The following is a 27,572-nucleotide window of genomic DNA, read 5'->3' on the forward strand; positions in this document are numbered from 1 at the left end:
GAGATTTGATTTATGATACATCCCTCTTTGTCCTCATATTCTCCCTTTCATCAATCATATTGACTCTCTACCCCCCATGATTGGGTAGGGTGAGTGTTAGCAATTGGTGTTTTAAACTCCAGGTCTCAGTGTTGATGAGATTTTGTACAATCTTCTTGAATGTCAAGCAGTTCTCGATGTCATGCCGGACTATCCCTGCATGGTATTCGCAGTGGGCGTTGGCATTATACCAAAGAAGGTAAGGCGACTGTAGAGGAGTCAGCTTATAGGGGTGTATTAGATATGCTTTCAACAGTGAGGCATATATTTCTGAATACATCACCGGTATAGGCGAGAAAGTTGGCCTCATAATCTCTCTTCTTGGCCTCTATTCTTATGTGCATTTACTTTCTCTGCCCTGGGCAGGGTGATCGTAACATTAGCCGTGAAGTTTTTGTGGTAGGTTTTTGCATGATTTACCTTATTTTCTTTCCTTTTTGAAATAGGTCTTCATTGATTATTCTCTCTACTTCAATCTTGGCACTCCTAATGGCATTTTCAATCAGTTCTCGGAAATGACTAGGTCATCAAAGTTCTTAGTAGCATTTCCTAATAGATACCCAAGATACGGTGCTTTAAAAATATTTACGAAAATGACAGTAGCCTCCTTCTCCAGTAATGGGGCCCGCACCTGTGCTGGCACATCACACCACCTTTAGGCGTATTACCTAAAGGTTTATTGTGTCATTTCTCCATGTTTTGCAGCGTCTATTTGTCATGTACTAATTCATTGACGTAGCGGTATTGCTCCAAAAATGCACGAGCCAAATCCCTCCATGATTTGACGTGGGATTTAGTTAACTGGTTGTACCATTTTGTAGTTGATTCGGTCAAACTATCCTAAAAACAATGTATCAATAGCTTCTCATTCTCGGTATAGCCCACAATTCTTCTATAGTACATAGTGAGGTGAACAGATGGACAAGTGGTCCCATCATATTTTTTTAAGTCTGGTGCTTTAAACTTCGGGGGAAGTATAAGATCAGGAACTAAGTTTAGCTCCCTTGCGTTCATCCTCTAAAAAGGCTATACTTCTATCGACCTCACTCTTTCCTCTAGACTTTTTATTTGTTGGGTTATCTCACTATTGTCCTTTTATTTTTCTGCTAATTTATTAAATTCGGGCGACAACTCATCTACGCCTGATTTGACAGGCCTTAATCTAACAGTAGGTGGGTAGTTCATTGAGAATGAAGGCTCGGTGTGGTAGTGTTGATTCGCCAGATAAATTCCAGGGCTAGTCTCATGTAGTGCTAGAGATCAAATAGAAACTTGTACAGGTGTAAAATCAGGAGGATGTTAGGGATCCGGTGTAAAACCCGATAGGTGTTGGGGTTGTATGCATACGCAGTTGGGTGCGATGATCCTGGTCCAAAACCTGGGCGATACGATGGCTCCTGATTGGACGATGCTGGTTGGTCAACCGTGGCTTTTCCGGTCGTCGAATGCTTCTTGAATATATCCTCAATCTTTTTCAGTAGATCGAGCCGTGAGTTTGCCATTTCTGCTTTCATTTTACTCAGCCTTTCTCTCATTTCCTCTTGTGCGTCCCTGTGGTCTTGTTCGATTCGGGTTAGTCTCTCTTCCATTTTTTTTGGCCAACTTACGAGTACCGTAGGGGTGTGAGGTGTATGCCAGAATCACTACAAATGCTCGGAAATCATAATTTATCATTTGGTGTCTTATTAAATGAATGAATATTTGTAATGAAAATATTAAGATTTAAACATTAGAAAAACATGAAAATGCAAGTGCAAACAATGTTGATTCCAAAATAACCAGTTCATTCAAAAACTTCTCAATAACACACAATGCCTAAGTACTTAGGAAAAAAGTACATCCACAAGAACTAAATATAATATCTAGCCCTATCTCCTAACTTCTCGAGCTCTATCATAATCTCTATAATGTGTCGCTCTTCTTCAGACTTTAGAATCACAAAACCTCTTAAGGTCGCCGCTTCTTCAGAAAACTCAAAGACTTGGCGCGCGACCCCACTGGCCTGATCCACTACTCTCCATTGCTTCTTGTTGCATCTGAATGATATCATTAGCTTGCAGTAGTGCAATTCCCAGTTCTTGATTAGTCAAAGGTCATCTTTCTTCGAGCTGTTGGATTCGTTCATGTCATCTTTTTACTATCGCTTCCAACTCAGTAATCTTGACTTTTAAAGCTTCATTTTTCTATTTAGCCAATTCTCGTGCGGATGAGTAAATCAGCTCTCCTCTTTCCAACTCAGCTGTCATCTTCTTCAATCTCATTCTCTATTCGAAGAAAGATACCATTACGGTTGTAGGGATTCTAAAAAGTATTCTCTAAGCTAATCAGTTGTGATTTGAGTTACTCAATTTGTGCTCGCCTCTGCTCTAACTCTTGATTAGCCTCATCTCTTTGTTCCTTTAATCTCTGGGCATGATGCATGGTTTGCTATTTTTCCTCCTAACTTCTTCTCGTACTTCTGTCCACTCTGTCAAGCTTCATTTTGAAAAGCTTAGCAGTATGATGTAGACCTTTGGCTTTCATGTCTTCTCCAAATCTCTGAAATCCCGATCCAGCTAACTGTTTTTCCTTGGCTAACTGTTTTATCACCCCATCTTGCTTAATCAGCTTGAGCTCCCACATTGTTAGTCCATCTGAAAAACTTTTATGCTCTTTCTCTCTTTCTCCCTTTCCAGATTCATCAACCAGATTTCTTCTCTCAAACTTTCAAATCTCGTACGTTGGCTTGAATGATGGCTCTATCATATTGAAGTTCATAAAATAGAGCTTTTTCCAGGTAGTTTAAATCTTCAATATTCGATTTTGATAATTCGGGGTAGAAAAAGAAAACTCTGCCTCCTTCAACCCATGACTAGCTGGTATGAATTGATGGGTAATGAATTGTCGAAGTACTATTAAGGGAGTATAACCAACTGTTCCCACAACCCATGCAACATAACAAAGTTATCATTGTCGCATCTATACAATATGTCTTCCTTAGGAAACCAATACGCTTTCCATACTATTCGGTGTCTTTTATGTTTCAGAAGGCCTCAACCCAGTCTTTTCTTTTATGATGCTTCGAGATTTGTCACTTGTCGAGGAAATCCACTAGAGGAGAGAAATCTGATTAATGCTTTCTAGCCCAACCCGTTTCAACTATCCAGTAATGACTCCACCACCATACTAGTAACATCGATGCACAACCGGTAAACTGACCTCCCCATGATCGCTTATACTAGTTTAAGGACATGAACGTTACTGCTAGTATGGTCGGTGCGTGATTTGTTTTTCTAGCAATGACTTCGAAAAAATTAATTACGGCAATGTCGAAATGATCCTCCTTTCTCGAAAAAACCACTAAGCCATACACTGTGAGCGCAATGTGATCTATCCCCTTCTTGGATGGTGTTTGCTCGTAAATCAAACTTTTCAGTTGAGCCAAAGAGATCCCATCATCCCGAATGTACTCCTCAACCCACTCTTTACTATTTCCCATCAGAGTAACCATATTGGTTGTGAACCCCTTGGGTCGAATCGCCTTGGTGTAAAGTGAGTGTCTTTTGACGTTTGGTATGTTCAGTAAAGCAATATATTCTTCCAGGGTAGGGGTCATGTCTACTTTGTTGATAGTTAAGCAATGATAAGTCGAATTCTAGCATTCAGACAAAGCTCGAACCACTATTGCATCTATCGATACCCTCAGCAACTCGACTATATCACCGTATACTTCTCTGAACAGTGTCTTCTCAGTCTCATCCCAACTAGCCCAAATTCTTGATAACTTGGACAATACGCTTTCTTGACATTGATAATAACCTTATATGGCAACATCGATTCTTCAGCAGCTGCAATATTGTTTCCAAATCGTGCTTGCCCATACTCTGACCAGGTCTAAACAATTATCACGTTCTCGGTCCTATCGGAAGGCATTATTGCCTTAAACTCTTTTTATAGTAACTAGATAATCTGAGAATCAATATATTCTATACAATGTTATGAAATGACATGCAATCAAGAAACAAATGAACGAGACAATAACATCAGATTAATTCATATAAATCAAATAATAATTAGAAAATTTAAAATATTCAGGTGTAAAATACACCAAAGAAAATTAAAATCCTAATTGCATGCGTTCTAGTTCTCTTAGGTTATCCACATGGCTCTAGCGGGGTAGGTTTACTAAATTCTTTACACATGGTTGGGTTATAGTAAAGGTTCCTGAGCCATCTTTACAACCTGGTTGACTCCGATTCTGGCCTATTACAGACTTGAAATTAGATTCGGCTCAGAACTGATATCCGGATAGGCAACTTAGGATGCTTTCCAGAGATACATTATCAAACCCACACAAGGAAGCCCAATGCTCCTCATGAGGTGTGACGTTTCTCCCTACTTAGGTAAACCAGAATTAAGCTTGGTTTTAGAGCTATGATATGCAACAATCCTAAATAATTTTATAGAAGTGTAAGCACTAACCAGAGAGAAAATCCTTTTTTGATTTGAAATAACATAACTAACTGAAAATTAAATAAGATCGAACTCATAATTTCCATAATCCTAAATATAGGGTAACCAACTCGTGGCTCGACTCTCAACTTATTTTAAAAAAAAGCTCCTCAATGAAGTCGTCAAGCTGTCGACACCGTTTTTCGCCCAGGCAGGGAAAGACCTGTACCGACTTGGGGGTTTTTCTTTGAAAAGAATTTTGAACTGTGAGCAGTTGCCACCAATCATTTAAGGTGCAATTGGGACACCATAAAAATTGGGTGATTTTAATAAAATATTTTATTTTTATCAAAATACCAAGTTTTAAGGTCTGTGAAAATCCATAAATCAAGTTCGAGAGTCGGTTACGCCCAAAAATTGGTACATAGTTGATTACCCTATATTTAGAATCGAACATTTCAAGTTCAAACTTTATTTAATTTAAAAATCATTACAGATACAAAGTTGAAAAGGTTAATCGTTTATTAAGGCTGATAGCATTTGTCCCTAGCATAAATGTGGGATATCAATTATTGTGCCTAATAACCAGACATTGCCTTAATTTTAGAAATCATAATGTGGTTTTGAAAAGGATGTCGACCTATTTCGGGAATCACCAGTAGTCACCCTCTGAGCATACTTGCGAGAGATATACCATTAATTCCTAATAAGTGAACATTGCCTTAGGTTTGAAAATAAAATACAATTAAACAAATTTTTATTCATCCTAATTAAGCTAAGGGTAAATTAAGGTTTTTTCTAGCTTAAAGTGTCGAATTATGAAAATTAAACGCTACTGTCGGAACACTCAAAATAACCCAAAAATTACAACTAACCTAGATCTACTAGCCTATGACCTCGCTTAGGTCTTAAAACCACCAAAGCGTTCATAAACTAACCGAAACCACCCTAAACCTCTCGACTTCCCAGACTTTGGCAACATCCAACGAAACCTCTCCGACTTAGGTAAAACTAGATCAATTACTCCTTTTATTTTTTTAGTGTTTTTTACTACGAACATGCTTTCGTTGTTGTTATTCGACTAAAAAAAGCCTCCATTTTTATTTGTTATTCGAAATCTATGGTGGGTTTCGACCCACTATACTACTGTTTTTTTAAACGAAACTAAAATGTTGGCTTTCGAAAACTTAAAAAAAATTAGGAGCGGTAAAAGCAAAACAAAAGCTATTCGAAAAGAAAAAATAATAACCTTGAAATGTTGTTTATTGCTTCGAAAAACAATAGTTACAATAGAGTTCCAGCCAGACTTTTTAGCCTTTAATGTCTTGTTTTATACCCATTTACAAAGAAAATACAATGATAGCTTGTTTGTCTCTTATTTGCTGTTTCTGCATGGTTGCGTTGAGTGTTGGGGCAGCCAGCGTGCGCGGGGCATTTTGCTGGTATTGGGGCAGAGAATGGTGGCCATTGGTTGGGGAGATTGGGCAGCTATCCTAGGGTTAGGGTTAGACCTGTGTCGGGTCTACTTTTGGTCCCCGGGTCTGGGTTTAAATATGGATTTTGGGTTGGGCTTGAGGTTGGCTTGGGTTGGGTCTTAGTTGGGGTTTGGGTTTGGGTTTTATTTTGTAAAGGGCATGGGTTTTATTTGGGTGTTGGTTTGGTTTAGGATCGGTTGTAAAAGGGGTAGAAAATGGGATTACAAATTAATTTACGAAACGATGTTACTTTGGTAACATTTTGTTTCAATGAATTTACTAAAATGCAGACATAGCCAAAATACAAATTTATTTATTTCTAAATAATTTCTTTAGTAACCGCCAATCAAAAAGTTAAAATTTTGATCGAACCAAATTTAATACATATTTTAAATTCACCATAAAACAAATCCTAGAAAAAAATATTTTTCATGCGCAAAAAAATAACTACAGAATCAATGCGCAAAAAACAATTCAATTACAAAAAACAATTTGGCTTTTCTAATTAATATATCAACTGACATGGAGACATTCGATGGATTGAATTTATACATATATTGAAAAATATTACCAATCGTAAATCTTAAGCAATGATGAAGCATGATTTTCAAACATTATATACATCCCGTGCGATAAGTTAATGGAAAACTTCATATATATAAATTAACTAATTGTTTTTCATAAGCGATAGAAGTCAAAGCAAAGTGAGAAGAATTTAACGCAAAGTGATCGTAAGATCGTTCATCGAAAAAATATAAAGTCTTGTGGCATAATTTTCTTTAAAATTTTATTCTTTAAATTATAACCCTAAAATTAATTTATTCTTAATGATTCATCATGATGAGACGGTGATAATCAAGATGACACTACTTATTATAATCAAATCAGAATATAAATAAAACTTAACCAAGATCTAATCATGCCAAATCATTAAGAATAAGAAATATTAGATGCAGAAACGTACCTAAAATTGATTGATGAGTTGAAATCATTGAATCTTTTCTTTGGTTGTGATATTCCAAGAAATAAATTTCTCTTAAGTATAAACTCTCTGACGATGATAAGAGTAAATACGATATTGTCTATTTCTTAGGTATCATAACTCTTTATATAATTGATTTAAGAATTAATTATTGTTAGGGATGACAAATTCACCTTGATTCGACGGATTTCGACCCAGTAGGAGCAGATTTTTTATAAAAAAAATTCGGGTTTGGGTCAGGTTGAATCAGGTTTACTGAAGATTTTCAGGTTCGGGTTGGAGTCGGGTTATATATAAAAAAAATTCTGATTCAACCCGACCCAGATATTTTTAATTGTATTATATATATAAACTTATTTACGAAAATGCCATTGTCTATATATATTATTTAGTGTTTGCTTTTTCAGTTATTCTCTTGCCTCCTCCTTTTATCTGCCGCAGGCTTACCCCATCTCCCAAAAATCTTTCATTTCTTCTTCTAAATCCTATCTATCTCATTCAAATGTTTGAATGATAAAAAATTACTTTATTTTCTTGTTTCGTTACTTATATTCTCTCCTTTTTAGGTTTTTTTGTTCATTGTTTTTGTTCAAGATATGAGATCTTTAGTTTGAGTTTACTGGATTTTTTTTTTGTATTTTCGAGCAAATTTTCTTCTAAGCATTTATTTTTGTTTATGAAAAATCTAGATTTTGTTGTTTCTTTGTTTTTTTTATTTAGCTTATATTTTTTTAATTTTCGATTTGATTTGTATAACTTGCTTTTCTTTAGTTTCCGCTGCATTCATCAAAAACTTTTGTAAATAATTTTTTTTTTGTTTACATGGTTCATTGTTTAGATTTCATTTCTACTTGTACACTTGATTAATTTATCTCCGGGCATGGGTTTTTGCTTTTTTGTTAAACGTAAATTTACAGTTCTTTTGTTTTTGGTAATATATGTCGGTCGGAGTAGGTGAAAATCTGACCCAACCCAAGTCATCCCTAATTATTATTTGTGCTTATAACTCTGTGTCAATCAAATTATAAATACAACTTTAATAGTATTTACACTTTTATTTCTATGAAACTTCTAAAACCTTATGATTTTATAATATAACTGGCCATTCAACTTATGTTATATTTTATGATGACAATATATATTATAAATATGTGATCATAATTATGGATTTTAATCCAACAAAAATCACATAAATTTTTTCTTTATCTTTTAATTATAGATAAAATCTATTATTACCATATAGAGTCTAATATAAACAAAAACTATTAAAAGAGTGTATAAGTAATTATTAACGAGTTGTTCGCGAACTTATCAAGTTGACTTGGGCTTTTCTCGACTCAATTCATTAAGATCTCGAGGCGAGTTAACCCGAATCGAGTATTAAATAACTTTTGACCGAATCAAGTTCGAGCTTGTAACATCCTTAACCAGTATTCATATCCGAATACAAGTTAAGGATGTCACATCACTACAGCAAAATGGGTTTATAGCGACATTTTTTGAATAAACGCCGCAAAAGACTCTTACTTTAGTGGTATTTGTATACAAACGCCGCTAAAGATTATTACTTTAGAGGCGTTTGTATACAAATGCCACTAAAGACTCGTACTATAGCGGCGTTTTTATACAAACGCCGATATAAACTCGTACTTTAGTGGCATTTTTTTATATAAACGCCGCTAAAGACTCATATTTTCGTGGTATTTTACGCAAACGACGTTATATACTCGAACTTTAGTGGCATTTTTATAAAAAGACCGTTATAGACTCGTATTTTAGTGGCATTTTTATACAAACGTCACTATAGATTGGTACTTTAGTGACATTTTTATACAAACACCGCTAAAGACTCGAACTTTAGGAAATGCATGCCAAATAAAATCAGTAGCGGTGTTTATGGAGTAGCGCCGCAATAGGTAGTTACCTTAGCGGCATTTTTATTTAAACCGTCGCGATTGAATAGTATAAGGCGACATTTTTTGATAAGCACCATGATCGACCTATAGTTTAGTGGTGTTTTAATACCAAACGCCGCAATTGTCATATAACCTAGTGGCGTTTACGTAAAAAACACTGTTACTGAACATTACTTTAACATATCGGGATCCAAATCCCTAATTTTATTTGAACCTTCTTCTTCCTTTCAACTCTTATCAAAAATCCGACCCTGCATCACGTCGTTGTCACAAGTACGGTCACCAACTCCGACCATCAAGTATGTTGCCGATTTCTTCCCTTCCATATTAGAGTAATAAATTCGTTTATTAGGGTATATTTCTCTCGAGAGCTCTTTCAGTTTGGGAAAACTAATTTCATTATAACTATATCGATAATGTTTGTATGCTCCTGCTCATCATTATTTTTACATCTACTCTTTTGGTGTGAAAGTACAGATCCTTGACACCATGCAACATATAATCATATTAGATTGTTCTTCCTAAATGACATTGTGCTTGAAAGCAAATTTGTCTACCCACTTTGGTATTTTGAGTTGAAGTTAAGAACCCCTTCATGCCAAGAATCAGACCACTGAGTTGGGCCTACTTTTCATACTTTTTAAAATTTGTGAGCGATTTAAGCATTCCAATATGCTTTTATTCAAGTTGAGTTGAGCTTAGCTAGGTTTTAATTGAGTTTTGTCAAATTTAAAAAATATTTAAATTGATAATTAATTAGCGCTTATAAATTTGCTTCCCTGACAGAAGTAACTTTAAATTGATAAACTGATGTTTACACAACATTATAAAGAAATTAAATCTCACATTTCAGCAAAATAGAAAGATTAAATCCATAATTATAGGTTCCCTGCTGTGATACAAAGAAATACATAATTATAGGTTCCCTGCTTTTTAACATGTTCCCTAGCCTATGTTTAGAAAAAGCAGGTTCAGTCCGTGGTGCCGTCACCCATTAACAAGCTTCCCTCTTCTGTACACAAAAGAGTGTTCCATTTCATCCTTCCCGTATATACGTTGAAGCTCAACACTGGCAGGTAAAAATGACTGAAAAAGATAAGATCCGCACATGAGTAGAAATCGTTTTTATTTTAATCGACAACGAGTACTCACTAAATGTAGTTGCAACAAAAATGATGTTCGCCTGAGCTAAAATTGCGGAGGCCTGAACCAATGGCAGCCTATCCTTTCCCTGGCTGACATTAGCCGTTTGCCTCGGCTTCAAACCAAAGCCTCAAGGTTGCTCCACGTAAACTAAAGCAGCAGCTCTCATTTATTGAACCAATGGCTACCGCCCACATTTTAACTCAAATTCTCCGGCCAATCCTTCCGTGCTGCGGCAGTTGCCGACGTGTTGCCACCACCGGAATCCCTTCTACTTCTTTGCATCCTACAACAATCTTCAAGAAAAGAAAAGACCTCATCCCTAGGAACCAAAAGTTAAAGTGGGCACGTAAATTAAGCCTGGTGGAGCAAAGCAGCCCGCCGAAACCAACTGTTGATGTTGAAGGGTTAGTTAGTTTCTTGTATGACGATCTTCCCCATCTGTTTGATGATCAAGGGATTGATCGAACGGCATATGATGAACAAGTCAAGTTCAGTGACTCCATAACCAAGCACGATACCATTAGTGGTTATTTGTTTAATGGTAGAGCGCGGGGTTCTTAATTTTGTAGTCGTAGGATCGAGTCCCACTGAGGGTAATTCATAACGGAGGTCTTCCACGGAAGCTGCTCTCAACCTGGCTTTGGGACAGCCTATTATCATACCTCCCCTTACCTCGTTACATATGAGAATAGGGTCAGCTAATTTTTTCTTTGTTGAAGATTCTCTTTAGGCCTCTATTTCAATTGCATTGGGTCAAGAAGGTTCGATTTATTATAGCGTTTTTTTAATAGCTTCAGAACTCTTTTCAGCTTGGGTCTTTGCTTATTGACGGGTTGAGTTGGTATAGACAGGACCTTCTGATATAACAACAAGGTGGACTATGGTGATGAAGTTGATGCTTTTGCCTTGGAAACCTAAACTGGTCTTTACTGGAACTTCTGTTATGGGCATTAACCCAAACTATGGAAAGTTCTCTAACCACGTGGTTAGGTTTTTACTTTCTCCAAGAAAACAATTTTTCAGTGGGTAATTTTGAAGTCTTTGTGAAAATCGCTATATGTAATGTACTGTAGGACTTTTGGGATTCTGTAAGAACAATGAGTATTTTTCACTAGAAGATTTGTGGGATGTAGGCTCCGTTTCTTTTCACAGGCCAGTACTGAACCAGAGGCTCTGACTCAGTCTCAGGCTCAGGCTTAGATTCAGCCGTGTGAGCTGTGCTCTTTCTCCTTTCCTTTTCAGCATCTTTAATTTTTCTCCTTCTAGAACAGAGAATGGGCCATAGACTTTGGATCCAAAGCCTCTCTCTCTCTCTGCGTTTGGATCTAAATAGCGTCTCTTCTCTTCGAACGCACTTCTAAACTGGACTCGATTTCATCGGCACACCTGAGAACTTATCTTAATTCTCTTGGATTTCCCGTATCTGTAGAAGAATTTGCGGGTTCCTCTTGCTTTCAGATTTTCATCTTCAACTTCAACACCAGAGAGTTTGTGTTTTGAACAGCTACCGTTAAAAGAACTGAAAGGAAGACGTTTTTGCTCATCTTTACTCTCTCACACAGGAAAGTTCACTTCTTCTTCGCTATACTTCACTTATTTCTCCATATTTGATCTGTTCTATAATTTCTAGTTATTTCTTGTCAGTTCAATTTTTTTTTTTGTGGATTTCTAGATCTGGTTTTTCTGTGTCTATTTGGAATAAGTTCTTTAAAAGAAGCAATTTTTATTGAGGTAATTGATTATTGGATTTCTAGAATTTTCAGTTTAATTTTTTGCGATCTTGTAGTATTTGCATGATTCTAATATTTTCTAAAACTATCGTTTAATGTTTTGGAGCCAAGAAAAATAGTTTTGATTGTTAATTCAAATATTTTCTGAAATTCGTTTCTCAATCCATTGACGTTCGTACATTTGTTTACGCAATTTACTTTATAATTGTTAATAAACTTACTTATTATTATTATTAACCTAATTACACAATTTATCTTATAATTGTTAATAAACTTACTAGCAATAAATTAAAATCGTACTTAGTAACCAACTAGGTTTTTTAGTACCCTTCAATTCTCTAGCGTTTTCTGGTGCATCTTCTGTCTTCTTTGGATTCATTTTCCATAGTTTCTCATAGCTTCGACTATAGATGATTACTTGAGGTCATGTCCTTCTTTTAGAGCCCATGGGACGTATAGGGGGAGGGCTCAACATAGTGGTGACAAGGAGACTAGACTTAGAGTTTGCTCGTTGAATGTAGGCACATTAAATGCTAGGCTGCTGGAGCTGACCGACGTACTTAATAATAGGAAAATAGATTTTGCATGTATTCAGGAGACTAGGTGGAAAGGGGCTCGCGCTAGAGAGTGTAATGGGTACAAGTTGTGGTATTCAGGCGTAGATAAAGCTAGAAATGGGGTGGGTATCTTGGTATCCTCTAGGCTCAAGGAAAATGTAGTTGAGGTTTGTAGATACCGGGATAGGATCATGATGATTAAGGTTATTATAGAAGAGGAAGTGATGAATGTCCTTTCAGTGTACGCCCCACACGTTGGCCTAGGGGAGGGGGAGAAACGTTGCTTTTGGGATCAGTTAGATGATGTACTTAGGAACATTCCGGAGGACCAAAGAGTTTTCATAGTGGGAGACTTCAATGGCCATATAGGTAGTGTAACCGACGGGTTTGACGGTGTTCATGGGGGTTTCGGTTATGGTAGCAGGAACGATGAGGGACGTACGTTGCTTGAATTTACTATTTGCACACGATTTAGTGGTCACTAACTCCTTATTTAATAAGAGAGATGCAAACTTGATTATGTTTCATAGCGGGGGGCATTGTACCCAAATCGACTACATCCTGGCTCGAAATCGGGATCGATGGGCTTGCATTGACTGTAAGGTGTACCCTGAAGAGGCATGTGCATCACAACACAAATTGTTGGTTTTGGTGTTCCGCGTACCGCACGGGCGGAGCACTCATAGGAGAGCTAAACTGGGTAAACCTAGGATCCTTTAGAAGAAGTTACATGGAGCGACAACTGACGACTTTAAGAGTAAGGTTTTGTCTAATACAGGTTTTGGAACTACAATCTCAAATAATGCAGATTTGTTATGGAAAAATATGGCAAATTCCATCAGAGAGATGGGTAAAAACACCCTGGGGTTGTCGACGGGGAAGGCCAAGGAACATAAAGAATCGTGGTAGTGGAACGACGAAGTCCAAACTAAGGTGAAGACAAAGCAAACTTGCTTCAAGTAATTTCTACAATGCAATGACGACGAATTAAAGGTCGAGAGCTAAACAAAGATACAAGGAGGCAAAGCGGGAAGCCAAGAAAACGGTGGCTAAAGCAAATGATAAGGCATACGAGGAAATGTACAAGAGATTAGACACCAAGGAATGACAAAACGGCATCTTCAGGCTTGCAAAATCTAGGGAGAATAGGAAAAAGGATCTAGGTAGCATTAGGTTTATTAAGGACAACAATGGTGTTCTTCTAGCGAAAGATCATGATATTAGAGGTTTGGGGTAGTTACTTTTTGGCTTATTTAATGAGGGTGCCTCTCCCTGTAGAGATAGTACCGTTGATGGGTCAGCCGACCATCATACTACGACCAATGAATGCCCTACAAGTAGGATTGGGTTTAAGGAAGTCAAAATGGCTCTTAGAAAGATGGGAAGGGACAAAGCTGTCGGTCTTGATCAAATTCCTATCACTGTGTGGTTGGCCCTAGGAGAAGAGGGAGTTAAGTGGTTGACCAACATCTTTAATATTATTTTAGAGACTGCCAAGATGCCAAAGGAGTGGAGAGAGTCCACGGTGATACCAATCTATAAGAATAAAGGAGATCCCTAATGTTGGTAACTACAGAGGTATTAAACTACTCAGTCATACCATGAAGCTATGGGAAAGGGTGATAGAGGCTAGGTTGAGACAAGTTACTAGGGTTTTGGAAAACCAATTTGGATTTATGCCAGGCAGGTCTACCACGGAGGCGATTCATCTACTTCGACGACTTATGGAGAAATATAGGGAAAAGTCTAGAGATCTTCACATGGCGTTCATTGACCTTGAGAAGACTTATGATAGCGTTCCCCGAGATACGATTTGGAAGACTTTGGAAACGAGACGGATCCCAACTGCTTATATCCGGGCGATTCGTGATATGTATTGTAGATCTACTACACACGTTAGGACTACAGTTGGCGACACCGAGGCATTCCCGGTGGAAATCGGACTCCACCAGGGGTCGGCTCTTAGTCCTTACATCTTCGCCTTGATTATGGACGACATCTATTGTGCGATACCAGACGGTGTACCATGGTGTATGTTTTTCGCTGACGATATTGTCCTAGTTGCGAAAAAAATCTGAGTTGAATAATAACTGACTACCTGGAAGACTGCTTTGGAAGAAAAAGGTCTAAGGATCAATATTGAAAAGACAGAGTATTTATGTTCAAACTTCAGTGGGGACCAAAATGATGAAGATGTAGAAGTATGCATAGAATGACACGTTCTCCCCTCAAAGGATTGTTTCAAGTACCTAGGGTCTATGATACATAAAGATGGGGGTGTAGATGATGATGTAACACACTGTATAAAGGCGGGATGGCTAAAGTGGAGGGCTGCTACTGGAGTTTTGTGTGACAAGAAGGTGCCTCTAAAACTTAAGGGAAAATTTTATAGAATGGCAATAAGACCAGCGTTGTTGTATGGATCAGAATGTTGGGCAACTAAGAAGGATCATGTAAGAAGGATAGAGGCTGCAGAAATGAGAAAGCTTGATGGACATGCGGTAGACTATGTGGGATGACAACAAACTCTAGTATTAGGATGTCCTTGGGGGTGGTGCCTGTTTCTGAAAAATTGAGGGAGAGAAGACTACGGTGGTTTGGGCATGTCCTTAGGCGACTACCGTCGGATACGGTCAGGAGGGTAGAGTCGATTACAGTCGACGGTGCTAGAAGGAGAGATGACCAAGGCGGAAGTGGGAAGACTGCTTGAGATCTGATTTGATGGATTTAGCCCTTACCGAGGACATGACCTCTGATAGGAAAGTATGGAGACTAAAGACTAGGGTAGTCAAGTAGTGTGGGTCACATCTCTAGGGTGTATCAACTCTGTCTTCTTTTAATGCTTTGTAGTAATTTCCATGAATTTTACTTTTATACGTTTCTGTTATTGGTATTTATGAAGGCTTAAAATTAGGCTTGCTATCGTGGACTTCTGTGTAATATTCTCTTCACTTTTAAATTTAGTCGGGTCTTACGTTTCTGTCTATATGCAGAGATTTTTTCGCAGGGATTTATTTGCAGAGATTACTTCCCATTTCAAATGCGCATATGATATTAATGATATTTTGACTGCATATGAATACTGTTCAACTATGTATTTATGTATTTATTTATACATGTTTTGCATTTTATCTATATTTTTAATTTTCTGACTGCCGGAGGTCTTCCATGGAAGCTACTCTCAACCTGGCGTTGGGGGAAGCCTACTACCCTACCTCCCCCTTACCCCATTGCATATGGGAATTGGGTTTTGTTGTTGTTGTTGTTGTTTGTGGGATGTATTAAGGTGGGTATGGCTATTTGATTCTACAAAAATGGCATTTTTAAAGTCATAAATATGTGGTTTTTTCGCATCTTATATGTTCTAGAATGTTATCTTATTTCTCAGTTGCGGATTTATAAGACTCCTGACTTGGACTGTAAATTATGAGGTCGTGTTATGTTCTCCACTTTCTTTAAAGAAAATTTGGAATAAAATAAGTTCTACATCTATAATCTATGAACTATATAGTCTGTTGGGTAGATAAACTATTTCCATTTCGGTTTTATAACCACACAGGCATAAATAAGCCTGTGATTCGAAAAATACTAATGAAAAGGGGGAAGGGTAATTGTTTGGTAATCTGATTTAGTATCGAGTAGGATTTCAACTTCACAATGAAGGATATCCAATTCAAAGCTCAACGTCATAGCAAATGAGTCGTCCATGATTTCAACTTCACGACGAAGGATATCGTGTTCGAGTGGATTGACTTAGTTTCATAGCAAATGGGTCATCTGCAACAATAGGGGGTGTCTCTCAACTTAGTACAACATAGCTCAAGCAAAGAATTATTTTCCGGAAGAATTTTCAAGCCGAAATCTTTAATAAGACAAAGGTCCAATTCCAGGAAGCCCAATTACATTTGTTCCCCAATATATCAAGTCTCAAAACAAAAAAAAAGACCGGACAAAAACTGGTTGTCTTTTCGTCTTTGTCCTATTCTTGTTAATACAAGAATATACAAAGAGGGCAGATGTAGACACCCTTTTTTGACTGGGATAAAATATTATTATTATTTATTATTATTATTATATTATTTTATTTACATTTTTTTGCAGATTACAAATCCCAGGCCCAAAACAAATACAAGTGCAAAACCCAACAAGCTCAACCCGAGACCCTGTTCAAGCTTGACCCGATCCAGACCTGTGTCCAATAAAAACCCGACCTGTGACCATTTCAAATGCTATCTTCAACATATCACGTGAAACCTGCAACAATAGTCACATATCATCTCCAAAGTCAAAGAATCATTCATCCACCTAAAGTTTAAGCAAATTTCCAAGTAAAAAACAAATTCACCTAATCCCACCTAAAAACATCAATATCTCACCAAATGCAAAGAAATTAACATGCAAAAGGACAAGTGGGATTCGGTGAAGACAATGAAAATAAAATCGGAGGCGAGAGGAATCGATTGGGAGAGTATTTGGTGTAGGGGTTTCGAACAGAAAAAAGGGGAAAATAACAAGAGAGGAGATTCGAACAGGGAATCATTCGATTCAGAAGAAAAAAGAATCGAACCAAATAAAAAAGAGAGAAAAACCTTACCTTTGTGGGAAGTCAAGAAAGCCAAATCACCATTTTTTTCAAAATACCCGAAATATAAAACCTAGATCTACGAGGCTAGGATGGTTTTTAGGTGAGATTACGTTGGGTTTGGGTTAAAGGGGAAGGAGAGGAATCGATTGGGGTAATTTGGTTTAGTCGACCACCGTGCGTCGTCGCGAGCGCCGCCGCAGGTGCCATCGTAGGTGGCAGATTTATTTCTCTAGTGAGAGTGGAGAGTATTCTCTCTACTCTCTCACTCAATTTCTTCTAGTTGAGAAATGAAGAAGCATGCGCGAGCGAAGCTCATTTTGGGCTTATATTCTACACGCAAAACGGTATCGTTTTACCTTATCTTCGGTGTGTTTTTGCAAAAAGGTCTAATTACATTTTAGACCCCTCTTGGTTTGTACTATATTATTTTAGTCACTTATGAAAGTTTTATTTCCTTTTATTTCGAGCTTATATTTTGTTCACATTATAATTTCGACCTTATTTGTTTTTAAATGTTTTTATGATCATATTTGAATCTATGTCCTCGTACTTTAGTTTATCCATATTTAAACATTATGTGTTTTTATTGATTTATTTAGGTCATCATATTTGCAGTTATTTCAATTTAATCATCGATTTTATTATGTATTTTGCTAATATTGATTTGGTCATGATATGTGTAAAATGGTATTTTAGTATTGTTGGAAGTTGGTTTAATTATTGTGTCATCCTTTGAGTTTATGTTTTGCTATTTAGGTCCTCTAAGTTTCTAGTTTTTCTATTAGGTCTTTTAAGTTTCTGTAATTACTATTGGGACTTTAATTTTTTTTACCATTTTAGTTCTTTAAATTTCTGTTTGTGTTATTTTTGTCTTTAAAATTTCCATTTTACTGTTTAGTCCTTTAATTTTCTATTTATGTTGTTTTAATCCTTTAAGTACATATTGTTGATAGATTTCTTATCATGTTAAAGAATTTTCTTTAAATAATTAATTTGAACCAAATTAATCGATGTTTAATAATTGGATCATATTTTAACTTGATATTTGATCCAGGATTTCCACCATTACGACAACGTGTAAGCGACACAGTACTAATTTTGGGCGTTGTGAGGGTGTTAATCATTCCTCACGCGTAAACGACTCCCAAACCCATTTTAATTGAATATTTGGTAAACGCAAATTATTTTTTGTCTTAAAAATGATTTTTTTAAAATTATTTTTAAAAGATATTTTTAGGTATTCGGACTACCTAACTCAAAGGTCGATGACGAAAACAATAAATAATTGTTCCAACTAAAAAAAAATATGAAACTTGTATGACGATCTTCCCCATCTGTTTGATAATCAAGGGATTGATCGAACGGCATATGATGAACAAGTCAAGTTCAGAGGCCCCATAACCAAGCACGATACCATTAGTGGTTATTGTTTAACATTTCTTTGTTGAAGTTTCTCTTTAGGCCTCTGTTTCAATTGCTTTGGGTCAAGCAGGTTCGATTTATTATAGCTTTTTTTTAATAGCTTCAGAACTCTTTTCAGCTTGGGTTTGCTTATTTGACGGGTTGAGTTGGTATAGAACTTATAACAACAAGGTTTTTCAGCTTGGGTCTTGCTTATTTGACGGGTTGAGTTGGTATAGACAGGTTCGATTTATTATAGCATTTTTTTTAATAGCTTCAGAACTCTTTTCAGCTTGGGTCTTTGCTTATTTGACGGGTTGAGTTGGTATAGACAGGAACTTATAACAACAAGGTGGACTATGGTGATGAAGTTGATGCTTTTGCCTTGGAAGCCTGAACTGGTCTTACTGGTACTTCTGTTATGGGCATTAACCCAAACAATGGAAAGTTCTCCAACCACGTGGTTAGGTTTTTACTTTCTCCAAGAAAACAAATTTTCATTGGGTAATTTTGACGTCTTTGTGAAAATCGCTATATGTAATGTACTGTAGGACTTTGGGATTCTGTAGAGAAAAATGAGTATTTTTCACTAGAAGGTTTGTGGGATGCATTAAGGCGGGTATGTCTATTTGATTCTGCAAAAATGGCATTTTTAAAGTCATAAATATGTGGTTTTGTCGCATCTTATATGTTCTAGAATGTTATCTTATTTCTCAGTTGCGGATTTATAAGACTCCTGACTTGGACTGCAATATGAGGTCGTGTTATGTCTCCCCTTCTTTAAAGAAAATTTGGAATAAAATCAGTTCTACATCTATAATCTATGAACTATATAGTCTGCTGGGTAGATAAACTCATTCCATTTCGGTTTATAACCACAGACGCATAATAAGCCTGTGATTCGAAAAATATGAATGAAAAGGGGGGGTAATTGTTTGGTAAACTGATTCAGTATCGAGTAGGATCCTTGGAGAAATTTTGCATCCACGATGTAGTATTCACAGTGTATAACTGTTAGATGTTATGCAGGTAAGGAAATATGGACCGTTCATAGTAGTAGAAACAAATGGAGACGAGCTGTTAGGGTCAACTGGCTTTAATGCTGTTGCTGGTAAGTGTTTTCAATTTTTCTGGAAAATCCAATTCATTATGCTGGTTTCAATTTTAAGGTTTACTTATTCATTTATGCCTGATATGGTTGATCGATTCCATTGGCATAGGTATCTTTGGTAAGAATTCTACAACAGAGAATATACCAATGACAACTCCCATGTTCACCGAGGCACTTGATCCTGCATTGTCTGATGTATCCATCCAAATTGTTCTTCCATGGGAGAAAGATTTAAGCAGGTGAGGCTTCTCGGTTTTATAGGGGTCTGAAACATTCTGCTGTGTAAAGACAACAATAACCTTTTTCTACTTCGATGCTTTTTTTTTAAAGCAACTAAGCTGTGTACTGTACTTCAACAGTCTGCCAGATCCTAATCAAGAAACAGTTAACTTGAGAAAGGTGGAAGGGGGGATTACCGCAGCATTGAAGTCAGCAGAAAACAGACAGAGAATGCTGTTCGTGAGAAAGAGAAAGCACTGCGCTCTAGCCTTATTAAAGATGGTCTTAAATCAAGATGGGCTGTTTGCTTGCACGCTACAATGATCCGGGACAAACATGGAGCTTTAGATGGTATGATTTTGACTTTCCTTAATAATTATGCTTCATAAGTAATCTAATAAAAGGCCATTTCTCTTGAACGTCCTCCTAAACTTTGATCATGACAAAAGTTAATTAATCAAGTTCCATATAACTGCTGATTTAGCCATGAATCTTCCGTTCTTGAACGAGCACTATTGTATGCATACTTTGTAATTTGCTTCTTTGATGCATACTAGCTTGGTGGTGCCCTTAGATAATTGCTACTTTTCTTCGCTTGCTGACTTATTGGGACTTCATCTTACATGTTACCTAAGAAACAAGATAGGATGTCCTTTAACATATTTTTTTTATTACTTTATATACTCACCTTAGTTTCTGATTCCATCATCTATTGTTCTATGGGGGATTGCATTGAAGAGAAACGAAGTTCTAATTTGGCTTGAAGATTTCTCATTGGATTAACAAGATTACTCACCTCGGATCGTTATTTTCCCGATCTCAAATCGTCTGTGACAGCTTAAAATGTTAATTAAAGAAACATAATTTGCGGCTTCTGGTACCTAAGCAACTTGCAGTGTAAAGCATTTTATTCTTGCCAAAGGTCATAGATATGTAGCAAATTAAACTATCCAGGAATGAAACTTGTAGAGGCTGATCAATACCAGCGACCTGTTAAGAGCTGACTGATCTGTATACAATTCAAATATGTTATTACCACTACTTTTCGAATAAATAGTCTTTTAATGCCATCATCATTAAGGAACCTACCTGAGCCATGGATCGAGCCGGTCAAAAAAGTCCATAGTCTGTTACATATTAAATCCTTAATCCTTTGCCGTTTTAGTTGGAGATTGAAGAGAACTAAGCTCAGAAATCTGATGCTCCTTCAAAATCGGCTTCCGTTATTTCACTTAATTTCCCGCCATTACATATTATCAAAGTCGCGCCTTTTCTCCTTTCACTCTCCACTAACCAACAGTCATGCATCTCTCTTCTCAAAGCTGCAAATCCATGAACCACCTTAAGCAAATCCAAACCCAAACCTTCCTACTCGGTCTGCACTAAGACAGCAATACTCTCAACAAGCTCATTGCTTTTTGTACGGACCCATCTCGGGGACTTCCAATACGATGTAAAATATTCAATCTCATTCAATACCCATCTTAGTTATTTACAATGTTATAATCAGATGTTTGTGAAAAATGGTAGTCCTAAAATCCAATATTGGTCTTTGGGAACTTAGGGAACAAGGGCTGTGGCCTGATAATTTCGCCTATCCTTTTGTTTTTAAGGCCGTCGGAGGCTTGGAGACGTTTTCCTAGGTCAGAAAAGTCATGGGTTGGTGGCAAAATCCGGCTTGAATTTGATGCTTATGTCAATAATTCACTTATAGATATGTATGTTCAGTGGGTTGGATTAATTGTTCGAAGAAGCTGTTTGATGAAATGCCTCGAAGAGATGTGATTGCCTGGAATGTGTTGATTTCTGGGTTGTTTAAGTCTGCGAAGTTTGAAGATGCTGTGACTGTTTTTGAGATGATGAGAAAAGAGGGTCTGGTTAAACCTAATGAGGCTACAGTTGTTAGTACTCTTTCACCTTGCACGGCACTGGGAAATTTGGAACTTGGCATGGATATTGCCGTGACGGAGGAACTTGAACTGACTACTACAGTGAGCTATCTTTGTTAGACCTGTATTGTAAGTGTGGTTGTCTAGATATGGTCAGGAAACTTATGACTAGATGCCGAGTAAAAACTTTCACCTTGCACGGCACTGAGAAATTTGGAACTTGGCATGGATATTGCCGTGACGGAGGAACTTGAACTGACTACTACAGTGAGCAATCTTTGTTAGACCTGTATTGTAAGTGTGGTTGTCTAGATATGGTCAGGAAACTTATTGACTAGATGCCGAGTAAAAATGTTAATTGTTGGACCAGTATGTGTGGCTATGTAAATTGTGGTCGGCTGACTGAAGCTAGACTGTTTTTTGAGAGTACGGTTAGGGATGTAGTTCTTTTGCCTGCTATGATTAATGGTTATGTGCTGTTCAACCGTTTTTGACAAGGCAGTCGAACTGTTTCAAGAAATGCTGATTCAAAGGTTAAACCGGATAAGTTTTGTTTTGGTTTCTCTCTAACAGAAAAAGAGGGGGAGAAGTTCAAGGCTCGTTTGGTACGAAGGGTTTTTCACAGCAGAAAGGAGTTGATTATGATGAAATCTTTTTCTCCTGGGTCAGGCACACTTCAATCCGAGCAGTACTTGCATTGGTGCTAGTTGGGATTTGCATTTAGAGCAGATGGATGAAAACTGCTTTTTTGCATGGTGATTTAGAGGAGCAGATCTACATGCGACAACCTGAGGTTTCACTCAACCTGGAACGAGCATTTAGTTTGCAGATTGAAGAAATCTTTGTACGGGTTGAAACAGTCTCCGAGACAGTGGTATAAACGGTTTGACTCCTATATGATCAAGATTGGCTATAACCGATGTGAGTATGATTGTTGTCTATGTTAAGAGCCTTGATGATGGTTCTTTATTTTTCTATTACTGTATGTTTGATGATGTTGATTGCTGCGAAGAACATGGATGATGTTATCGGTTTGAAACTTTATTGAGTCAGAATTTGATATGAAAGATTTAGGTGCTGCAAAGAAAATTCTTGGAATGGAAATTTGCAGGGACAAAGGAAACTGCGGCTCTCAACGGGGTTATGTTGAGAAATGCTAGAAAGGTTTGCGATGAGCACGCAAAACCAGTTAGCACTCCATTGGCGAATCACTTTAAGCTCTCATCAGAACAGTGCCCCAAGACAGATAAGGAAGTTGAAGATATGGCAAAGGTTCCGTATTCTAATGCTGTTGGCTGCTTGATGTATGCGATGGTATGTACTCGTCCTGATTTAGCTCATGCTGTTAGTCAAGTTTGTAAGTACATGTCTAAACCTGGTAAGCAACTTGGGAAGCAGTCAAGTGGATCTTTCGGTACTAAAGGGTACTGTGGGACATGGAATTGTTTTTTGGGAGTCAGCGGGATAATCCTTTGGTTGTAGGATATGTGGATTCAGACTATGCAGGTGACTTGGATAATAGAAGATCTACGACAGGGTATGTCTTTACTCTTGGTGGAGGGCCTATTTGTTGGAAGTCTACTGTTCAATCTATTGTGGCTCTATCTACAACTGAAGCTGAGTACATGGCAGCGCTGAAGCTGCAAAAGAAGCTTTATGGCTTACTGGTTTAGTGAAGGAGTTGGGTATTCAACAAGGTGGAGTTCAGTTGCTTTGTGATAATCAAAGTGCTATTCACTTGGCTAAGAATCAGGTGTATCGGCTAGAACTAAACTATTGATGTAAGGTTCCACAAGATCAGAGAGTTGGTTGCATCTGGAGGTTTTGTTTCAGAAGGTACATACTGATGAAAATGCCGCTGATATGTTCACTAAGCCAGTTACGACAGACAAGTTCAAGCATTGCTTGGACTTGTTGAATGTTTCGAGTTGTTAAAGAATCAAGGTAACCCAACCCACATTGAATTTTCAAGAGGCAGGATATTCGCCAAGGTGGAGATTTGTTAGGTATGGCTCATAAATATACCGTAAAGAGGACAGGAGATGGAGCGGATGAGCGAAGCGAACATCAACTGTCCTTACAAAGAAAGTCGTTGTGGGGTTATGAATTATGTGGGTTGGGGGGGGGGGGGCGTAGCCCCCGCGTACGGTACAGGGTTAATTTTGTAATTATGTACCAGGGTTTTCTATTATAAATAGAGATGTAACCTAGACCTAAATATCATTGAATAAAACTTCTAGCCCGCCTAGGCACCGAGGGACAAGCACATTGCCGAACCTCGTAAAATTCTCGTGTTCTTTTGTTTTCTTTACCCGTTTTCGTCAACAGTAAGTGTTTTCAATTTTTCTGGAAAATCCAATTCATTATGCTGGTTTCAATTTTAAGGTTTACTTATTCATTTATGCCTGATATGGTTGATCGATTCCATTGGCATAGTGTATCTTTGGTAAGAATTCTACAACAGAGAATATACCAATGACAACTCCCATGTTCACCGAGGCACTTGATCCTGCATTGTCTGATGTATCCATCCAAATTGTTCTTCCATGGGAGAAAGATTTAAGCAGGTGAGGCTTCTCGGTTTTATAGGGGTCTGAAACATTCTGCTGTGTAAAGACAACAATAACCTTTTTCTACTTCGATGCTTTTTTTTTAAAGCAACTAAGCTGTGTACTGTACTTCAACAGTCTGCCAGATCCTAATCAAGAAACAGTTAACTTGAGAAAGGTGGAAGGGGGGATTACCGCAGCATTGAAGTTCGGAAAACAGACAGAGAAGCTGTTCGTGAGAAAGAGAAAGCACTGCGTTCTAGCCTTATTAAGATGGTCTTAAATCAAAGATGGGCTGTTTGCTTGCACGCTACAATGATCCGGGACAAACATGGAGCTTTAAGATGGTATGATTTTGACTTTCCTTAATAATTATGCTTCATAAGTAATCTAATAAAAGGCCATTTCTCTTGAACGTCCTCCTAAACTTTGATCATGACAAAAGTTAATTAATCAAGTTCCCATAACTGCTGAATTTAGCCATGAATCTTCCGTTCTTGAACGAGCACTATTGTATGCATACTTTGTAATTTGCTTCTTTGATGCATACTACTTGGTGGTGCCCCTTAGATAATTGCTACTTTTCTTCGCTTGCTGACTTATTGGGACTCATCTTACATGTTACCTAAGAAACAAGATAGGATGTCCTTTATAGTGTTTTTTTACTTTATATACTCACCTTAGTTTCTGATTCCATCTCTACATTGTTCTATGGGGATTGCATTGAAGAGAAACGAAGTTCTAATTTGGCTTGAAGATTTCTCATTGGATTAACAAGATTATCACCTCGGATCGTTATTTTCCCGATCTCAAATCGTCTGTGACAGCTTAAAATGTTAATTAAAGAAACATAATTTGCGGCTTCTGGTACCTAAGCAACTTGCAGTAAAGCATTTTATTCTTGCCAAAGGTCATAGATATGTAGCAAATTAAACTATCCAGGAATGAAACTTGTAGAGGCTGATCAATACCAGCGACCTGTTAAGAGACTGAACTGATCTGTATACAATTCAAATATGTTATTACCACTCTTTTTCGAATAATAGTCTTTTAATGCCATCATCATTAAGGAACCTACCTGAGCCATGGATCGAGCCGGTCAAAAAAGTCCATAGTCTGTTACATATTAAATCCTTAATCCTTTGCCGTTTTAGTTGGAGATTGAAGAGAACTAAGCTCAGAAATCTGATGCTCCTTCAAAATCGGCTTCTGTTATTTCACTTAATTTCCCGCCATTACATATTATCAAAGTCGCGCCTTTTCTCCTTTCACTCTCCACTAACCAAACAGTCATGCATCTCTCTTCTCAAAAGCTGCAAATCCATGAACCACCTTAAGCAAATCCAAACCCAAACCTTCCTACTCGGTCTGCACTAAGACAGCAATACTCTCAACAAGCTCATTGCTTTTTGTACGGACCCATCTCTCGGGGACTTCCAATACGATGTAAAAATATTCAATCTCATTCAATACCCATCTTTAGTTATTTACAATGTTATAATCAAGATGTTTGTGAAAAATGGTAGTCCTAAAATCCAATATTGGTCTTTGGGAAACTTAGGGAACAAGGGCTGTGGCCTGACAATTTCGCCTATCCTTTTGTTTTTAAGGCCGTCGGAGGCTTGGGAGACGTTTTCCTAGGTCAGAAAAGTCATGGGTTGGTGGCAAAATCCGGCATGAATTTGATGCTTATGTCAATAATTCACTTATAGATATGTATGTTCAAGTGGTTGGATTAAGTTCGAAGAAGCTGTTGATGAAATGCCTCGAAGAGATGTGATTGCCTGGAATGTGTTGATTTCTGGGTTTTTAAGTCTGCGAAGTTTGAAGATGCTGTGACTGTTTTGAGATGATGAAAAAGAGGGTCTGGTTAAACCTAATGAGGCTACAGTTGTTAGTACTCTTTCACTTGCACGGCGCTGGGAAATTTGGAACTTGGCATGGATATTGCCGTGACGGAGGAACTTGAACTGACTACTACAGTGAGCAATCTTTGTTAGACCTTTATTGTAAGTGTGGTTGTCTAGATATGGTCAGGAAACTTATTGACTAGATGCTGAGTAAAAAACTCTTTCACCTTGCACGGCACTGGGAAATTTGGAACTTGGCATGGATATTGCCGTGACGGAGGAACTTGAACTGACTACTACAGTGAGCAATCTTTGTTAGACCTGTATTGTAAGTGGTTGTCTAGATATGGTCAGGAAACTTATTGACTAGATGCCGAGTAAAAATGTTAATTGTTGGACCAGTATGGTGTGTGGCTATGTAAATTGTGGTCGGCTGACTGAAGCTAGACAGTTTTTTGAGAGAAGTACGGTTAGGGATGTAGTTCTTTTGCCTGCTATGATTAATGGTTATGTGCTGTTCAACCGTTTTGACAAGGCAGTCGAACTGTTTCAAGAAATGCTGATTCAAAGGGTTAAACCGGATAAGTTTGTTTTGGTTTCTCTCCTAACTGGATGTGCTAAATTGGGAGCTCTCGAGCAAGGGAAATGGATTCATGGATACCTTCGTGAAAATGGAATTGTTGTAGACACTGTTGTTGGTACCGCCCTTATAGAAATGTATGCAAAGTGTGGGTGCGTTGAGAAAGCTCTAGAGATATTTCTATGGGTGAGGGAAAGGGATACTGCCTTTTGGACTTCAGTTATATCTGGACTGGTAATTAACGGGGAAACAAGCAAGGCACTTGAGTTATTCTCGGAAATGAAACAAACCGATGAAAAACCTGACAATATCACCTTTGTAGCTGTTTTAAGTGCTTGTAATCATTGGGGATTGGTTGAAGAAGGTCGTAAGGTTTTTGAGTCCATGTCAAAAGTGTACCAGATGGAACCATAGTTGGAACACTATGCGTGTCTGATGACCTACTCAGTCTAGCTGGACTATTAGCTCAAGTTGAGAAGTTGATTGATGATTTACCAAGCAAAGATATGAAACCATGGTTCCACTTTATGGTTCCTTGCTTGCTTGCAAGACCTATGGAAATGTTGAGATGGGAGAACGGATAGCTCAACGGCTTGTAGGAATTGAAACAAGTGATTCCAGTATTCATGCGCTTCTTGCCAGCATCTATGGGAAGATGTAAAAGGGGTTAGAGAAAAAGTGAAAGATCTTGGAGTCAAAAAGGTGCCTAGTTGTAGCTCATTAAAACCAATGGTGCAATAACTTGATAATAGAACAGTCTCTTGATCATATACTGCCCAATAGGGAATACATCGGCGTTTTTGGTACATTCTAAGTGATTATTGAACAGTTACTGAACAAGCTTCAACATTTCTGTCAGAGTGACAATGGAGAAATAAATGTTGAGCACACTCAATATGTTTCAAGAGGAGTTTGTGGAGGCATCCTAGTCAATCATCAAGACATCAACTCCATAAGGCACGAGTTTACGATTGTCATCTTCTGCAGACAACACCGTGTTCGTATTGCTAAGAATCTCCTTATCCCGTGTTTGAAAATTTTGTTTTAGATGGAAAACTGGGTTGTCCAGCATTTTTTTTTTGAAGAAATCAAATAATCAAGTTTGTTATTGG

General features: G+C 37.6%; 1 protein-coding gene and 1 pseudogene across 1 annotated transcript; both read left to right on the forward strand.

Moving 5' to 3' along the window:
* The first annotated feature begins 10,166 nt into the window (after positions 1-10,166).
* LOC120176747 lies at positions 10,167-24,804 on the forward strand (annotated as a pseudogene).
* A 1,243-nt stretch (positions 24,805-26,047) lies between these two features.
* On the forward strand, positions 26,048-26,891 carry LOC120176666 (pentatricopeptide repeat-containing protein At1g31430-like). The gene has a single exon (XM_039183052.1). The coding sequence runs from the start codon at positions 26,251-26,253 to the stop codon at positions 26,872-26,874; it is 624 nt and encodes a 207-aa protein (XP_039038983.1). The 5' UTR covers positions 26,048-26,250; the 3' UTR covers positions 26,875-26,891.
* The last annotated feature ends 681 nt before the right edge of the window (positions 26,892-27,572 follow it).

Source organism: Hibiscus syriacus, unplaced genomic scaffold (genome assembly GCF_006381635.1).
Source record: "Hibiscus syriacus cultivar Baekdansim isolate YM2019G1 unplaced genomic scaffold, ASM638163v2 tig00003403_pilon, whole genome shotgun sequence".
Classification (NCBI taxonomy): Eukaryota; Viridiplantae; Streptophyta; class Magnoliopsida; order Malvales; family Malvaceae; genus Hibiscus; species Hibiscus syriacus.